General features: G+C 49.6%; 1 protein-coding gene across 6 annotated transcripts in view; it reads right to left on the bottom strand.

Annotated features, from left to right (window-relative positions):
• Positions 1-1,335: 1,335 nt before the first annotated feature.
• The window catches only part of RBM6 (RNA binding motif protein 6), a 56,123-nt gene continuing 38,778 nt past the window's right edge, over positions 1,336-18,680 (bottom strand). For 3 of the 6 annotated variants that reach the window (XM_030458410.1, XM_030458408.1, XM_030458414.1), the window contains exons 7-23: positions 17,559-17,633; positions 16,019-16,079; positions 14,870-14,941; positions 13,543-13,794; positions 12,913-13,073; positions 12,051-12,148; positions 11,514-11,556; positions 10,890-10,950; positions 9,831-9,922; positions 9,009-9,164; positions 7,866-7,955; positions 7,006-7,095; positions 5,949-6,218; positions 5,311-5,385; positions 4,632-4,729; positions 3,271-3,382; positions 1,336-1,617 (exon numbers count right to left, since the gene is read on the bottom strand). In XM_030458410.1, coding sequence (XP_030314270.1) covers positions 1,492-1,617; positions 3,271-3,382; positions 4,632-4,729; positions 5,311-5,385; positions 5,949-6,218; positions 7,006-7,095; positions 7,866-7,955; positions 9,009-9,164; positions 9,831-9,922; positions 10,890-10,950; positions 11,514-11,556; positions 12,051-12,148; positions 12,913-13,073; positions 13,543-13,794; positions 14,870-14,941; positions 16,019-16,079; positions 17,559-17,633 — 1,932 coding nt within the window. In that variant the 3' untranslated portion in view covers positions 1,336-1,491. The remainder of the gene's footprint in view (positions 1,618-3,270; positions 3,383-4,631; positions 4,730-5,310; positions 5,386-5,948; positions 6,219-7,005; positions 7,096-7,865; positions 7,956-9,008; positions 9,165-9,830; positions 9,923-10,889; positions 10,951-11,513; positions 11,557-12,050; positions 12,149-12,912; positions 13,074-13,542; positions 13,795-14,869; positions 14,942-16,018; positions 16,080-17,558; positions 17,634-18,680) is intronic. The other 3 variants (XM_030458409.1, XM_030458412.1, XM_030458413.1) reach the window with 3 other exon arrangements.

The following is an 18,680-nucleotide window of genomic DNA, read 5'->3' as shown; positions in this document are numbered from 1 at the left end:
TTGACAAAAGCACTGGTACCATCATTATCCAGTTTCACAGTCTATAGACCCAGACAAACTGCTCCTGGCTGCTGGTCGTGCTATGTGGTCCTGAACTGTCTTTGTTTTAATGTACAGGCAATTCAGAGTGACCCTTCCTCCAATTAAACTTCCACATGATTCTCTAGCAAGTTTCTTGAGCAGCTCCTTTAGCCTAGTTTTGACCCCACATCCAGCAGAAAGGGGCTCTGGCAGGAGGGGGCTGTTACAGATCCTTTCTGGGCCATGACATGCCAAGGGTGCACATGTTCCCCTCCTCTCACACCCATGTACTCAGCAGTGCCTCAATGGTTGATCCAACTCCACTGGTTGCAGCACCAAGGACTGGGGTGCCAGTGAGCAAGTCCCTCCCACCTCTCTGGGGTTGCCCAAGTCTGAAATGAGGAAATGCAGCTTGGACAGGTCTTCTGCTCCCTTTAGAAGTTGTCAGTTGTTGCAGGTGGCTCTCCAGCTCCACACCTTGTCTTCAGCTTCCACATATCCCCCTTTTTTCCTTCCTTTGGGATGCTTGGGAGTGATGTCAGAGCCTGCTCTCTGCCAGGTGAGCAGCAGTGGGTGCCAACAACAGCAGCCCCAGCACCACCCTCATGCCTATCTGGCACAGGACCCTGCAGGCCACTGCCATCAGCACCATCTTTATCTGCACAGGCCATGGCCCAGCCTTGTCACCCATGGTCCCTGCTGTGCTCACACACACACACCTGTACACTTGGTTCAGCCAAACCACCCCTGATACGTGTCCCTGCCTCTGCACACCCTGGGCTGTGCCAGAAGCACTTGCTCAACACAGCTTTCCCTCTGACAAACACAGCCCTGCCATGCTGGATCAGCACAGCAGTGTCCCCCTGAGGGTACTCAATACCACTGCCACCAGATCCAGCCTTCCCTCTGCTCTGTGAGGAGGAGGGATAAGGCTGAAGGAAGCCCAGAAGACACACAGAGATAGTCAGATCACCTTTAGCAATTAAGATTCTGCTATTAATTGAACCCAGTTGTCCTTGCTAATAGCCAGGATGAATCCCACACAGGTCACTCCTGCTCCTGCACTCCTGCCAGTCCTTGGGGCTGTCCCCTGCTCCCGACTCTCATATTGAACCACAAGTACACAGCTACCAGAAGCATCTGTCCCTGAGCTGGCAGGGAACACACTGCAGGACAGAGGCCAAATCTGTCTCAGACCCAGTGACCTGGCCACAAGCCCCAGGGAGCTCATCAGCACAGAGCAAAACACAACACTACTCTTCCCAAGCATCACCTTGCTTTTAAAGCATCTCATTTCAGGCAAGGGACAAGCACTGACAAATTTTCAGTTTTATTAAAAAAAAATTCCAGCAGCAAAACCTGTAACAATTCCAAAAAAAAAAAAACAAACCAAAAAAACCAATCCCCCAAGAGAACATGACACAGAGAGAAAGAGACAGGGAGGGACAGGCTTGGGGTTTTCTCCACCATTCACTCCAGTTCCTTATAGCGGGCAAACATGACCCTCCTGACGGCGTCTCGGTAGGTCTCGTTGGATTGCCTCTTGGGGGGCTTCCCCTGGGGCCCCAGACCAGGGCCCTTCTTCCTATTTTCTGCCTGAAAACAGACACAGCTTGTGTTAGTGATTTTCCCTCTTATGACTGCTCTCCTGTGGATCTGGGAGAGGAGGAACAGCAAGTGCACTGTGTTCCCCCAAAAGCTGTTTAGGAGAAACCAGAGGCCTTTTATGGGCAACAAAAACCCAGACAGCAAATAGCCAGTGAGATCAAACCATGGGGGGGGGGCTGCAGAGACCAACCCCAGCATATGTCAGGGTGGGAGCGGGCAGCCAAACCAGGCAGTGCTGGGTGAGAATGGAAACAGAGCAACAGAAAGTGCCAGCAAGAGAGCTGGGCTCCTGGGGAGCTGTCTGCAGTTAGTCTGCATTTGCGCAAGCTCAGCTGTTCTCTCCTCTAATAGAGTTCCCAAGGGCTCTGGTAGCTCACTTTGAATTTCAACCAGTTTTTAACGACTGGCTTTTGCAGCCAGTGCCTGAATTATTCAGTAATACCTGCCTAGAGTCAGCCCAGGAGAGCAGGCCCAAGGCAGAAAGTTTCTCTTTGCTTTTAAGTCCAACTTATCTGAGCATCAGTGATGTGATCAATTAGGCCAAGAGATCAAAGTCCTGTGGGGCTGGAGTGGGCACATGGCTTTGCCCAGCATCACTTGGAAGTGGTAAGAAAGACCATCTCTGTGGCTCTTTCATGAGGTCATTACAGGAATGGTACCAGGGCTGTGCTTTGCAATCAGCTCCACCACCCGAGGCAAGTCAGACCTCCCAGGGCATGTGGCTGGAGATGGCTCTTTCTCAAAGCTCATTTTGTAGCCACAGGAAACTCTCCATGAGGATTGAGCAACAGCAGGGGCTGGTTCCTGCTGTCTCCACTGAGGAGAGAACCTTGCCTTGTGTGAGTGGGTTCCAGGAAACACACATCATGAAGCCTCAAATGTTTGCCCTTAACAATGCGCTCGACTGCAAGACAAATGTTGTGACGAGAGCCACACTGCAGCCTGCCTGTGCCCCTCAGAGGACAAACCTGCTGCCATGAGCAACTGCAGCTGGGCTTGGTGCTGCTATTGAAGGAGGAGGAATGACTGCCCCAGGCCACTTCTCAGATAAGCCCTGTCCAGGAAGTTAAGGTTCACAGGGAGACCAGCCTGTTGCAGAAGGCAGGATCTACCCAGCCCTGCATAACTCCGAAGCTCTCTGCCGATGGGGACTCTGCTCCTCATCAGAAATGTACCCTGGTATTCCCTTCCCAGGTCCAGAGTTCAGAACAGCAGCAAGAGCATCACAAGCAGAGCAAACAGCACTATGTGCCCTGGTGCTTTGTAGATGCTCTCACTTCCCTGGAGGAGGGTCACCTTGCCCCCCAGATCCGGTGGCTGCAGAGCACTAAGCTGGTGACCTCAAACCCTCACCTGGCTTTGGGCAGATATTAATCAGGCGTTCACACCCTCCCTGCTCACTGTTACTCTGTTCTCAATCCCTCGGGATCCATATCAATTCTAACCTTTTTCTACTGCCAACAACACACTTGCATCCCCTCCCAGCCTGCACAGTTCATCAGTGCACACACACTGTTCCATCAAGAAGGTACAGTCTTGCAGCCTGACTCTTGTTCCAGCTGGGAACTCCCTCCAGCTGTCTTGGGAGACATTATTGGCTGCAGGACAGTGACACGTTTGGGAAGGAAGAGAAGGACTCACCTCCATTGGTGATGTTGTGCCCTGCTGGTTGTGGCCAAAGCCTTTCTTCCACCCTGCAGACTGAAACGTTCGGTTCCCTTTGTTGTTGCTGTCAATCCTTGGGTCATAGTCACTGCAAAAGAGGCAGAATCAATTGTCTACTTTTGAAATGTTTCCAACACACGCCAGGGATTTTCAGCCCTCCTAATAGCACCTTCACTGACATTCCAGCTTCTCCTGAAGGATACCAAAGTGCTTGCCAGAAGCACACTGCCCAAGAAACCAACATGGTGGACTCTGTGGGCAAGGCTCAGACACCTTTAACCAGATAACTTCTTGCTGCACCTCAGGGGAAAACACATCAGGGCACAGAAAATGAACTCAGACTCCAAAATATTTACAGTACAGTACAATCAAGCCAGGAGCCTTCTGTGCTTCATCTGAATTTTAGTAATGGCAAATAAGTGAGGTCTAATCCTGGCTGCTCTGTCAGAGCTTGCTTTCTCCCAGCACTGTGGTCACTGAGCTGAGGTATTGATTCAGACAACCTCTCTCCCACCTGGTCATTACTCATCCAAGACCATTAACCAAAACCCACAGGTTTGAAAAGGGATGAGCATAAAAATAGCTTCCTTCAGGCAAGTTCCACTTTCTGGCTGATGATGACAATGCAGACAAATTGCATTAGTTTCTCCACAGCTATTCCAGGAAAACAGAGGGAAGGGGTAGACGCGGATTTTTAAACTGCAAGACACTGAGGAAAGGTCTCCTCCTGAGGTGCTGTACCAGAAGGGAACAGGCACATAACCAGTTTTGTCTTCACCACATGCTAGCAGCTCCTCAGCCCACTGCAACACACGAGCCTGCAGCAGGCACAGGCCTTCTGAGAGCTCCGCACAGCACGCACTTTATTCCTCCACCTACTCTGAACGAGATGGAAACAGCTCCCAGTGTTCCTCTGAGTCAGTGGAACAGATGAAACACATCTTTGCTCTTTCTTTCAATGGCTAGATGCCAGGGCAGGCAGACAGCAGGCACCTTAAAGATGAGGTAGATGGCAATAGGCTGCACTCTGCTCCCAGTGCCTGGTCAGGCACCCCCAGACTTCACATCTCACCCCTCCAGCCTGACTCTGCTTTCCCCTAGCCCCTCTTTTCCACCTCTGCACCACATACCCCTAGCCCTCTCCTGCCTGCCCTGAGAAGGGCTGCAGCACAGCAGGCTCACACTTTGGGGAACTCTGCCCACAGGAATCACAGCTTTCTTGGCTGTTACTCTTGCAGATCCATCCCACTGGTTGCATCCTGGCCTTGGCGTGCCAGCAGCACACACATGCCACCCCAGCATCAGCAGCAACAGATTGAACCAGGAGTACCCATTACCTCTCTGAGTCCCGGTCGTATCTGAGTCGTTTCCTCTCTGGTGAATCCATCTGCTGGAACTTCTCTCTCCGGTCATTTCCTTTGTCTTTATATCTCCCCTTCAAAACAGAGAAAACAAAATAAGTATGGGAGCTACAAAGGAGTCAAGACTGTACAGGAGACTGCTCTGCAGCCAGATCTCATCTCATCCTCAGCTAGCTGGAAATCTGTCCTGGAGACCCACAATCCCTGGATGTTTCTGGCACCCACAATCCACTAAATTCTGTCTTGATGGCATCTGTTGGGCTGACCCAGACCTGTGGTTGCAGCCTTCCAGCCGTGGCACCAGGAAGAGCTCTCATACCTTCCAAACTAAGGACAGTTACAGCTCTGATTCCTGGCCAGGCAGCAGCAGCAGCTCATACACTGCTTCAATTTTAGATGGAAATTTGGGTCCCACCTAGCCCAAAGCTGACTTGTAGGGTTACAGAACCACACTCTGATCCCTCTGGGAGGAGAGAAACTTGCTCTCAGAACTCACAGCAGTACCCACAGGTCCAAACAGTCAGTCTATGACTCTCTGGGACGTATGTGATGCTCTGGCTACAGATACAGGTGTGTAAGTGGAGGGTCTGCCTGAAACCAACATCCCCCTAGTGCAGGACCACACACAAGAGCCTGACCACCACCACACGCCCACCTCACGCTCTCTTTTCTCCAAATATGCCAGTTCCTGCTCAGACCGTTTGATCTTCATATGTATCTCCAGGTTTTGCTGGAAGGGGGAAACAGAAGCCAGTGTCAGCAGAGGGTAGGAGCTGCCAGGGCCGTTTGTTTTGCCCATAAAGGGGTGCAGGCAAGCAGTATGATCTACCTGCACTAGACCAGATGCAGCCCTATAGCCCAGACTACTCACAGCCCCATGGAGGCCAAGAGCCCTTCCTCTCCACAGTAAGAAAGGCACCCAGTCCTATTTTAGGCTGTGTGCAGCTTGGCTCTCTAAGAAGCAAGAGCTCAAAGGCAGTGTAGAACACAGGGAGGCATGTGTGAAGTTCTTACTGCTGTTGCACTCCTGTGTGCCAGCACCCCGCTCTCCCTAAGCCTGAGCTATCTCATTAAAGTCACACCTTGATGTCACAGAACTCCCATGGCAGGAAGAAGCAGCTCACACAATACTTTGAACAGGGCTTTGATGGGAACTTTGCCTGCTGCGGTGTGAAACTCAGCATAGCTCTTTCCACCCACCCGTTGCATTTTTCCCTGCAGATCCCAACGCTGTGGAGCCAAAGACAGCTGGTGGCACACACGTAGCGCCCCCAACCACCAGCTCTCCCGTACCTTGTGGAGGTTGGAAAGCTGCTGGTGCTTGATAAGCACCTCCTTGTTGGGAAACTGCCTCCTGCACAGCAAGCAGGCCAGCTTGTTCCAGTCAGTCAGTTTGTCCTCGTTGGCCTTGGCCTTCCTTGGCTGCTCCTCACGTTGGGCTGGTGGGAGGGGAGGAGGCAGCCACTGTGCCTGTGGCTGCTCCTCCTCTTCCTCCTCGTCTTCATTGTCACTGTCTCCCCCATATTCTCCCAGAAGTCCTATCAGAGGGTTCACTACCTTGGGCTGAGGAAGAAGCAGAAAAATATGACAATTTGTAGCATGAAGCCTGCCCTGCCATTAAGGGCTCTGCTTTACCATCCAGTCTCTTGGTGAAACACTGGCACAGGTTGCCCAGAGAGGCGGTAGATGCTCCATACTTGGACACATTTTGGTCAGGTTGATGGAGCTGTGAGCAACCTGATCTGGTTGAAAATGCTCCTGCTCACTACAAGGGGGCTGCACTAGGTGGCCTTTAAAGGCCTCTTCCAACCCAAAGCATTCTATGGTTTTATGACTTCTGTCACTGTTTCAGCCCAAGAGACAGAGAACAGCATCCCACCAGCATGGGCAGGGAAGAAAAAGGAGCTGGCTGGCCACCACTCAACACCACAGGGCAGAAGCCCTTTGTTCTCCAGATAGGCTTCACTTTGGTGCCAGGCTTTCCCAATACACCACACTCCAGCAAAAGACACTCCCTGTTTGTCAAGGAGTTGCCGTCACTCACTTTCTCTCACAATGGGAGATCAGTGAGTTTCGGCCTTCCTCAGGTAGCTGGAAGAATTTTCTGCATGAGTGAAGAAACCCTGCTTAAATGCAGATAATAAATTTTCACAGTGCTAGAAGCCTGCAAAAAAGCTCAGAGTTATAAAAAAAATTGCCTTTGCCAGTCCTTCTCCAGTGCTTCCTTCTCTGGCATGAAAAGCCAGCACCTTTTCCACCCAGGGTCACAGCCAGGATGCAGTGAGCCTCCCTAGTCTTCTAACCATGCTCAAACATAGTCCAAAGTCAAATCCTATGAAGTCTTACTTACCGGGGCTGTGCTCTCATCCTTTTTCACAGAGGGAGGTAAGGGTTTTTTAAAGACATCTTCTGCAGAGAATTTCTCCTCTCCGGTCTCATTCTGAAACAGTCAAGAAGAGGTGTTTAGACCAGCATAGAATGGACTTGGTGTACAACAGCTAAACACCCATTTAACAGGCCTCCAAGGAAACCTGGCAGTTGGCAGAAATGAGGTGGTGTTTTTGATGGGAGACTTTCCCATTCTGAGGAATCCGCAGTTCTCCTGGAGCTATGCCCTTGGCTTCAGGGAGCTGGTGAGCTGCAGCAGCTCCACGTGCTGTCCCAGCCTGCTCCATTCTCATTCTGCTGGACTGTGATGCTGACAGCAGCCCCAGCCCTATCTCAGAGGGTTACAGTTGGGCCACCTCTGTGTGTGCACAACAGACATGGAGACCATGGCAAAGCCACCCTACAGCCACCCAGCACAGGGGCAGAGAAACCCACTGCTCCAGAAGACTTAACAGTCCTGCTTGCCTGTGCGAGACAAGACAAAGCACAAGTACTGTAGGTGGGGAGGAGAAAAGACAACACCAGTTTTCTCTGCTGTGTGTGTGGCACAATACACAGCCAGGCTCAATCAGCCTGATGGTGTTTTCATGATCTTCCTTATCCTGGACAGAGAACACCACAGAGCACAGTCCCCCAGCACTGCAACAAGATGAACCTGTAGTGCTCATTTGTACATTCAGCAGCAAAATGTTAGGCTGGGGTAAAGCTTGATATCTACACACTTTACAGAGATCTGGGATGAAGCCCTGGGCATGCTCGAGCAGTTCATTACCTACTCATGCTTGACTGGGGAAGACAAGTGTCTTCTATGCAACATCTTACCAGGCCTGCACCTTCATCCTTTTTCGTGGAGGGAGGCAATGGCTTCTTGAAGACATCTTCTGCAAAGAACCTCTCCTCTCCAGGCTCATTCTGAAAAACCCAAGATGAGGCATTAGGCCAGCAGCAGCAAAGGGCGAGAGAGTGAACAGAGCAGGCAGGAAGCCAATTCTGAGCATTCACTGAAACCAAACAGCCAGGAAAAAATATCCAAAGGTTTCTAGTGAAGATGCTTTGACTTCCCATTCAGACAAGACCATGCGTCTCCTCAGTCAATGCCCTTGAAAGCAGGCATCCTCCATGACAGATGAAACTCCCTGGCTGGCTTGATACCAGCCTCAGGGTCAATCAGACCCCGCAGGTTCCAACTGCCCAGGGCTGTTTATGCCACAGAGCAACTCCAACCCAACAGGCAAAAAGGAAAACAAAGTTTCTGCATTCATGGCTAAATTGCTTCTACCAACTCTCCTGGCACTCCTCAGGCCCAGTCAGTATCACATCAGTGTTGCACAAGATCCTACTCCAAACATCCATGCTCAAACATCACGTTGGGCAGCTACTCCCAGTCAGCAGCTCCTCAGGTTGGGGAGACAGTGTTTGCTCTCTGGAATCAGCACTGAAGGGCACTGCCCCAGGATAGAGGTTATGGGAGGGACTGTACAGGATGTCCTTCACAGACTGCTATCTGTATTTGATCTAACTCCACCCCCACTACCTTCCTGCCTGTCTATGGAGTTTGGAGGGGGCAAGGTTAGGGCAGGTTAGGGGAGAGATGAGTCTCTGTTATTATCTGACTTACTATGCTTAAACTTCTGCAGTTTTTCTGTTGGCTCTGTCTGGGTGCTTTCAGCAGCATGACTGAACCGTGTCTCAGTTACCTGGGTGTTCCTGAATCCTTTACCACAAAGGACAAATAAGAAGCCCTGATTTAATGTCATAAGAGAAAAACTTCAGAAACCTACTCCCACCTGGCCAGACAGGAACCACACTCCTGGCCTGCTGGTGACCCCGTGTATTTCATCATTTTCTCTCACTGCCTCTCCCCCTTATTGAATCCTCTATAAATTACTCCCTGTTTTGTAACTTCTCTTACCTCAGCCCCCTGGCCTCAGATTTCTGATTATTCTGACACCTAGAGGGATTTACCTTAGCAAAAGTACTTTTCCCTTTCTCCCTTTTGTCCCTGTTGTCCCTGCTGTGTGGCTCCTTCCTTTCATTTGTCCGTTCTTGGCTCTCATGCCGCCGCCTTCTGCCACTCTCTGTAGGCGATGAGCAGGATTCTCGATCTATCGTGACTTCTCTCTGAAAGAGAGATTTGGAACAGATTTAGCAAAGCCTCTAAAGATCTTCCTTTTTGGCTTATTTGGTCCTTATGGGGCTGGGCAAGCCAGCAGAGGAAGAAGGGACAGCTGAGTGAAAAGGCTTCAGAACTTTGCTAGGGCAGGAGACAGTCACCACAGCAAGGTCATCAGAGCACTACCCTGCTGGCCCAGAACATGAGCAACTCCAGGATGAAGAAAACAAGATGACAGTCCCATAGAAACTCTGCCGATGGACTGCTGGTTGAGGTCAGTGAGCAAAGATACCACAGATAAAAACAGAGCTCTGCTGTCCATCTTTTAGCACAGTTACACATCACACGTCTTCAGTAAAATCTAGCAAGGATACTCTGCCCATAAGTCTACTCAATAAAGAGGAGACCAAAACCCCTCCAAAGGAGAGCTTCAGAGGCCAAAGAGGCAGCTACAGTAGCTGGTTCAACACACGGCTAATGGGTTCTTAGCCTCTCATTAAGCTGATATTTTGGAATGTGGATAGCTTGTATAGAGGTGAGAGGACTGAGAGAAACAAAACTGCCACTGCAGTGTCCTGTGCTTGCCTGTCCTCAGGATCCAGCTGCAAATCTCTCCAGAGACAAGCTATTTGTAAGAACATACCACAAGCAAAGCTGCCTTCCCACGCGCTCACCTGAGTCCTGGGGTCATAGTATGTCCCAGCTATGGGATCGTAGTAATTCCCAGTTTCAGGATCGTAAATGTATGTGGACACATCTGATGGAGCTGAACAGATATACAAGAGTTAACAATAGAATCTTCCAAAGGCAAAACCTGCCTTTTACAAAGACAAAAGCATGAGCAAATATTACACTGGTGAAAGGATCAAGAGTGGAGGGAAAAAAAAATTCTCTCCTGGCAAGAGAGGTCTGAGTGTCCTCACATCACTTGACTAGGAGTAAAGATGAGTGATGTGACTGGGAAGGAAGATAGGTTTTCACAATTCTTTTGTATTAGGAGTCTGGCAAAACTTTCACATCAAAACACACTTAAAAGAGCTGTGCTGAGATCACCAGACCACAGGCTTGACCAGACAAAGATATGCAATTCAGTAATTTCCCTAAGAATGGGGTAATGAATGCCAGACTCTGTGTCCACCCACCCCTGTGAACAAGGAAGGTCTGTGCCCTTTCAAGCACTCTCCTCTTTAAAGTGATGACGCTCCCCACATCCCTTCTGCCCTGTGGGTGCATGGAAGCTCCTGACAAAATAGGGGAGCAAACTGTTTCTACAAGAGAAGCCAAGGGCCTTCAGGGAAGGTTCATAATGTGAGGAATGCTTCTCATTTCCAAAGTGTCATTAGACAGAGCTCAGCAATGCTACATATGGGATAGTAAAACAATTGGGAGTGTTCCTTCAGCTACTGGCACTGTTGCATAAAGTGTATTTTCTTCTTTCTCATCTAGTAATTGCCAGGTTGATTTTAGCTGCACCAGTTTACCACAACAAGGAAAAGTATGCAGCAAGTTTCCTTTATCTGCATGTAGTTTTGCACAGTAAGAGCAGAGAGAAACACATCACTGGATAGGAAAATGTGACTAAACAAAGTTGGCAAAGGAACTCACAAGTGGGTGTAGCAAACAAACCTACTCTTAGCCTTCAAAAATATTTTTGGGCTGATTTCTACATGTCAGTGCCCTTTTAAGGAAGAGAAGTCTCCCCACCAGTAGGAGTGAGGCAGAGCTTAACTTACACTGAGCTCTGGTGCGTCGCTGGGATTCGCTGCCCCTCCTGTCTCTCATGCCCCTTCTGCCCTGGAGTAAGTGAACAACACAAACAGATCAAAGACTCTTTGACAAATACCATATTGCTCTTCCTCCCTCTCACAGGCCCAAATTTCTGGGAAACAGCTCGTTTGTCTGCCCTAAATAAAACACAAGCATCTACAGAGCAATGGTCAGTGCTGCAAAGCACCAGAGACCTCTGTAGCTTCTGCATATCTTTAAATTGAAGCCTCCAACCCATTCAGTATGAGAAGAGCCCTGCAGTCTAGTAAGAAGCACTGAAGAAGAGACATTCATGTTAGAAACTGAGATTAGTCATCATCAAGTCACTCAGTAAAAGTGTGCTATTGACTAACTCAGCCCAGAACCCCCCCAGACCATGCCTGTGCTCTGACTTGCACTTCAGTGCACATGATAAACACAGTCTTAGGGGTACAGGAGCACTTAAGACCACACTTGAACAGTTTCATCCCATCTTCAGACACGCTGAACTTGCAGCAGCCCGAAGGGAAAAAGCCAAACAAAATCAGACCTATCATCCCCCAGCACTACCTCCCTTCCCAGCTGGCAGCAGGGAAACCATGCAGACCTACCGGGCCATAGTAGGAGTTGTCACCATGCTCCCCATAGTCATTCCTGTTGAGACAAAGGTTACAGGTTAATGTAATCCTGGCTTCACATTAACCTCGGTATACTCAAAATGAACAGCATGGCCAGTAAAGGCAGAAAGATCATCTCTGCTGGCCACATGTTCAGCTGTGTCCATCCCAGGAGACAAGAGTAGCTCTGCAGATCACTGTCTCCACAAGAGTCATGACCACACTCTCTGCTGTGTTTGCAAAAATTAATCTCTCCAACTGCTTTTTAAAAAAGCTGAACCCATCTATTCCTTCACAATGAAATCTGATGGCTGGACAAGAGGCCAGGCAAATACAGTGATTAATTCCAAGCTGCTCTATTACTGAAGCCTCTTCTAGCTCCAACGCCTTTACCTCTCCAACATATTTCTAGGCTGTAGGAACATCTGTGCTAATTCATGTGCCAACCTTTAGGCACCTGGTCTGACAAGATAGCTCCAGCTCCACAGCACATCACACAAAGGACAACCCTACTGCCTCATCTGTCCATACCTTCTCCTCCCTGTAGCAAGATTCACTTCCACTGTACGCCCATCAATGCAGATAGGGGGATCCAGATTCTGTAGTATCTTTAGCAACCTCAGCGCCTCCTGTAAAAGGGAAGGAGAATTTCCCAGCCATGAGAAGAAAATATAAGCTTGTTTCCAAAATCCAGGCTGCCTGAAAGGAAGGTTTTGTGCTTACATGATGATCAGAGTAGGATAGGAAACACAACACTTTAGTTCAAATATTGGTGATGTGGCACTACTTAGGTATTCAGGATGCAGCAAAAAGGACAAATGCATTGTTAGGTTCTCTGCTTGTCCTAGAAGTGTTTTCAGCCATCAGCTGGGGACTATATTCTCTTAGGGCTGCTCAACAATACAGCTCTGGGGCTGCTGTTCTCCCAAAGAACCATGGTGAACACCCTCTGGACCAATGCCAAAGCATGGCTATGGAGTCTGGAAGTCACCCAGAACCAGAAAATGTGAACACTGCAACTGGGACTTTTATTAATTAAGATTCTTCCCTTCTGCATATAGAAACCATGGTTCTGTATGAATTCTGCAGAATTCAAGTTCTCTGCAAACAAAGTGTCTGTGCAAAAAGTGTTCACGTTTAGGAGGAACGTATTGAGGCAAGAAACTCACTTAGCATTCCAGCTGGTGACAATTAACAATCTTTAGCTCCTAAGGCAAAAGAGCAACAGCTGTCTCAGACATTCCTGGGACTCAGCCAGATAAGTGGAAGAGAGGACTCACTCCAGGACAGCCCCCTCACAAGTACAGCTATTTCTTGTATCCCTGTAGTTTCTCTACTTTTGCAGGCTATAGATACCAACAGGGGGAGCATGTGAAAGGGGGAAGCTACTCACAGCATGTGAATCCAGTTCAATGAAGCCATAGGTCTGCCCCATCCGGCCAGCCTTGTTCTTCATGATGCGCACGCTGGACGTGGAGAGCCGCACGTAGGGGGCCAGGAGCCCCACGATCACTTCCGGGGGGGTGAATCGAGTAATGCGTTTCAGCATGATTGCTGAGAAGCACAACGAGGGAGGTAGCCCGGGAAAGAAAAATGTAATTCAGATTTAAGTTTATTGTAACAGCACAGCTAAAACCAAACCCACACAAAGCTACTGGAAGTTGAGCCTGGAAGCCATAACTTTTTTTATATCCGCTGTGTAAGATGCTCAGAGTACTGCCTCCAAACTTTTCTACCCAGAAAACACAGTAGAAAATAGGCCCTTCCTCAATGGAGCTCAGCCCAGGGTAACTCTTAGACTGAGAGACTGTTGCTGCTAGGCTAGCTGCACCACCCTGAAGCCAGCTTGCCCTGAATTAACTTTCCAAAAGGCAACTCGCCAGCACCTTTGGAGCTGCACATGCCATGGTTTGCACAACACAGAAACAGCCTCCAGAGGTTTTAGTGAAATGCTGCCCTTTCTGCAGATGGCCTCATGGAGTTCAAACAAGAGGAATGCAAAATTGAGCCCTGTATCACTCACTTCTGCTTCCTCCACCATCCTGTGGTGGGGCTTCCTCCACTTCTCTCTGAGAAGGCAGCTCCTGGTGCCGGTCCATATCCCTTCTCTTCTCCTGCAAGGGTCGCCGCTCTCCCCCTTCATCTCTCTTCCTTGGCTCCTCTTCCTGAGGCTGGCACTCCTGCTGTGGAGCAGGAACTGAGGGCTGGAGTGTTTGCTTTGGAGATCCAGGTTGTCCTGATACCTCTTGCTCAGGTTTTTCAAGCTTTGTCTCTGCTATTAGAGAGAGATAGACAGGTTTCACATATGGTGTTGCAGCAACTGTTTTTCTTCTGCTATTTTCCGGCCACTGTCCCCCTTAGAAAAGGCCTTTGGATATTTTGTCTTAGCACTTTGCAGATACAAGCTATGTAAAGGACAAGCTAGGAACTACTGTTCATCCTTCCATTGCTTTGTTTCATGTCAGGCTCCTGTACCTGACCTCTCCTTCCAGAGATGAGAGCCCTTCTGGCCTCTTTTTAGGACTGGCTCCTGCCTGGGCAAACACAAATCAGGGATGAGTTTGGATATGTTCCTACCACATCCCACAACCTACACGGCAGTGATACCTTTATTATGCCTTGAGGTATTCTTCAATACCCACAGCTGAGCAATGCCAACCAGTAACTGTCATCACCCTTTCTCTACTCTGGAGGAAAACTGGGTTCAAACCCCTGTGATCAGTGAATTAAAAGCTTTGTAACACAATCCTTGATTTTATCAGGTACCTATGGAAAAAGCAGATACTACTGGAAATACCCTGCCCCCAGCCTACCTATGCAATACAGAGAAGATAAACCTCATCAAGTTTCAGTGCTTGAGGGCCTCTGAAACATGTGGCTTTACTTCAAAAGAGATCCCTACCTGAGCTTCTACAAATGCTGGAAAGGCAAGCCAAAGCTGTGGAGCTGCGAAGTCAGACATCACCAGCCCTGTGCCTGCTGCTGAAGCCTCCTCCCACAAATAAAGGAGAGTGCAAGACCTGGCACAACAAAGATTCCCTCTTTAATGTCCCCCAGAGCACCTCCCTGCTCTTGTTCTGTCTGGGTAGCAGGGCAGAACACACAACCACTTTGTACATCAGTGTTGAGCAGGCTGCAGGCTGATTTGCTCGGCTGTCAGCACAGCCCACGCTGGGCAGGCCCCTGCTGATTTGCCTGCAGTGTGCAGAGTTTTGGCCACACTTCATGAGCAGAACCTCATGGCAGGCTGGCACAGGAAACCAGCCTGCACGTGCAGCTGAGAACACTGCCTGTGCCAAATCACACAGACGGCAGCACAACCCTGGAGGTGGGCAGAGCAGTTCTCTTACTGAATTCTTGCTCAGCTGATGTGTCCTCGCCTCCCTCAGAACTGCCTCGGGACTCAGGGCCTGCTCTGCTCCCTGTAAGAGAGGCACATTAAAGTCCATTTCCAGACCATCAGTCACAGTGCATGCCAGAACTCATGCAAAGCTGCAGTAATGAGAGCATATGCCTAGAAAGCTGCTTCGTTTCACCCAGCAATTAAAGGACTGTCAGAGAGAGGTTACCTTATTACACATTTTCACAAGCAACAAAAGCAGGTCAGTGAGAAGCATGCACCACAATCTGTCTTCACAGCACCTTGAAGGCTGTATTTAATTTGCTCCTCAGCAGTGTTACTGCAGCCCACAGCTGTGCTGGGCCAGGTCTGTGAATTCTGCCTTCAGAACACTGGCGGAGGAGCCACAGCACAAAGAAAGCAGAACCACAGGAACAGTGCTTCAGAAAACAGCTCTGCATCAGCAGTTGTTTATGCCCCTTATGCCTGGGGTATGCAGGTAAGAAAGGCAAAACATCCTAAGTCTGCCCAGAGATAGAGTCAAAGCTATGCCTGGAACACCTGCTCATCCTGAAGAAATCAGTTCCTCAAGGGAGAGTGTTTTGGCTCCCATGCCATCCCACTTCAAAAAGCAGAGGTGCTGTTGGGATGAGCAGAGGCTCCTAGAAAGGAGCAGAACTTCTTTCCATGATCTTCCTACAGTCAGCAAGGTGAGTTCAATGATTCAAGTCCTGGCTTCACCCCTACTCTGAGACCCCCAAAAGAATAACCCTACAAACATGCAGCCACATGTCCCAAGGAAGGTAGGTTGAGGGGAAGCCAGCTCACCTACAGCCAGCAGTACCTGTTCATGGGCTGGAGGACACAAAACCTATAATGCCATGGACGAAGGACAATGCCAGAGCAATAGGAAGGAAAGGCTTTGTGCAGTAAGACAGCCCTCCACCAAACCTCACAAGAGCAGAGAACCTGGTAGCAACACATCCACATGTAACCTCAAGTGGGAAATGGGTCTAGAAGAATCAAAACTAATGACCCTCCTACACAGTGCTCAGCTAGTCCACCAAGAGGGATGCTACAGGGAATCCAGAAGAGAAACTTACTTGTCAGGGCAGATGAAACTTTTAACTGAGCAAGCACAAGGACCAGATATACTCACCATCTCTTGGGAGCTTGCAATAGGAGCAGGAAGATCTGTAGCCCACAGTACACACCTTACACTGCAACAGAAGGTGGACAGCATGAGGTGGTCATGTTTGGAAGGCAGTGGATATAACCTATTCCAGAATGCCAGACTCTGCAATGCTTTCAGAAAATAACAGCCCAGGAAAAGTTACAGCAAGAGCTTGAGAGACAGGTTGGAATGGAAGGGAATTACTCACAGGGCTCACCACTGGGCTGCCTTGTTCACAACTTCTGAGCACAGGCTTGCTCACACCATGGAGGTACTTCACTAGCCCTTGAGATGGGACACTCACTCCCTCAAGTGACATTGGGTCAAAAAGCTCCACGTTAGGCCCCATACTGCTAACCCCCCTGATGTTTCAAAATATCCAAAGTTGCCTATATATTCTCTAACCTCAACCCACCCCTAAAGCAGTGACAAAGTCCTTATCTGAGCTGAATGGTAGATAGGGATGTAATCTGCTGCCTGGGGAGAGTCCAGGAGGCAGAGCTGTACAGGACCCAGAGCCACCATAGAAGCAGCCAAGTCCCCCATCTTCACAGCTCCCTTTTTTTTTTCCCTCTGACTGGAGCTCTGCAAATGCTCTGGGACACAAGAAAGCTCTTTCAGGCATTGCTGTACACAGCAACAGCAGGGACACATACTCCAGCTACTCCTCACTGCACTGGGAGCTGCTGTGAAACCCCTGCCTGAAACTTCTGTCTCTGCTTGATCCCTGAAGCACTGAAAGGACAGATGATGCCGCAAACAACAGCTCTCCTGGCAACTGGGATGCATCCAACTAGCTGAGGGGCTTTGGTGCCCAATGTGATCCAATGGCCAAGGTGGGAATTTAACCAGAACTGGTCCCTTCCTGCCCTGCTGCAACCCCTTGGTGTACATTTGGCGGGAATGGAGGACAACAGCCCTGACCTTCCCTCAGCACCCCTCCCCTGCCTTCTGCAGTCCAAAGTGCCTGTTCTGGGAGTATCAGAGGAACAACCCTTACCCTCAGGCCACTGTGCCTCCCCAGAAATGGGCCTAACTGTCTGGACTTGTACTCATTTCCACGCTGCACTTACTACACTCAAATCCAGACCTCAGGATCCTGTGTGAAACAGAAGGGTGGCTCGCACTGTTATGCTGGTGAAAGCTCTGGTCACTAGAGGCTATACCACTTGTGGACCAGAGTGCAAGCCTGCTGCATTCCTGTTGACAGAATCACTGTGTCATGTTGGTTTTTACAGAGAGAAGATCCACACTGTTTTCCCTGCAGGTAAAAAGGTAAACACTGCAGAGGGACAAAATTGCTCTGTGCATAAACACGCAGTACCTGTACCAAAGCAATGTGAACTCATAGGTACAAAAACCAAGGTAGGGAAAGCCATGGAAATTTACAAGAGGCAGGAGTTTCAGGACAGGTATTACTCTTAAGGATCTCTAGGGAATGAGCAAATACCTAAAGCTCCTCTGCTGCCAATGCCAGGAGAGCCAGCAGGGGAAGCACAACACAGCTCTCTGATCGCAGACTTACACGTTTGCAGCGCCAAAACTCTGGGCACGGAGTGTACTCGAGGGTCACTTCTTTGCCTCCGATGGAAAGAGTTCCCTGTGGAGACAAGGGGGTAAATGACAAATGTGCCCAGTGCAGGCAGGTTACTCAGAGGCAACGAAAAAGGGCTAAAGCTCTGGTTCCTAAAGGTTTTGCAAGTGAAATAGCGTGAAAAAAGGGGGAGAAAGTCTCCCGGTTCTGTTAGTTGGAGCTTTGCCAAGGAGGTGGAAGGGAAACTGCCTCTGCCCTGCTCTAGCACTACAAAGCTGGGTGTTAGCTCCAGAGGAACTAGGCAGAATAGGATCTGCCACTTCCCCAGAGGAGCAGTGACAGAATAAGCAGAATGTGAGATGGAAACTGCTGTAACCTGCTTGTCCATATGCTGGAAAGGGGCAGCTGGACAGCCTCCTTCACACCAGCCACCACCAGGCTGAGCTCAAGGCAGCTCCTTGAGGAGGAATATAAGGAAAAGTGCCACTGAGGTGAGAGAATTTTCATGCTCAGGTTAGTCTTCATATCATGAAACCAAGGATGCCAGCATGGCAGCTTGGCCACTGGCCCCACAGCCAGCAGAGCCACCTCTCTGCAGCTGGTCCTTGGTGGGGCTGGCTTCCAGTGCCAGCACAGCAGAGGAGCTCCACTGCCCACCAAGATCCACTGCTTTCAGCTCCACACACGGTGCTTTGGAGAGATTACAGAAGTCCAGCAAATTTATCAGCTTTGCGGAAATGCAGATGATTTAAGGGTGAAATGAAGTCACAGAAGCAAGCCCCCCAGCTCCTGCCTGGAGCAGCCCATAAAAGCAATGAGCAGCAAGGATTCCTGGTGGCTCTCATCTGCCGTGGAAAATGGACCATGCCTGAGCATGCAGGCTGAGCTGCAAATGCATGGAGCCACAAGACATCTCATGTCACTGGAGGCACTGCCAGACCACGCACTCTGTACTTCCCAGTACCACAATATGAGACTTTGTGACAATAATAAGACTCTGACCCAGGTCTCCAAAGCCCCAGGAGACAGGGGGCTGAATGGTGCAGACAGATGTCAGGGAGCTGTACATGGCTCCAAGCTATTCTGAGGGGCTCTGGTAAGCCAGATGCTTCC

Source organism: Calypte anna, chromosome 12 (assembly GCF_003957555.1).
Source record: "Calypte anna isolate BGI_N300 chromosome 12, bCalAnn1_v1.p, whole genome shotgun sequence".
Classification (NCBI taxonomy): domain Eukaryota; kingdom Metazoa; phylum Chordata; class Aves; order Apodiformes; family Trochilidae; genus Calypte; species Calypte anna.
Note: the sequence above shows the minus strand (reverse complement) of the source record. Positions and strands in the feature narration are given on the sequence as shown.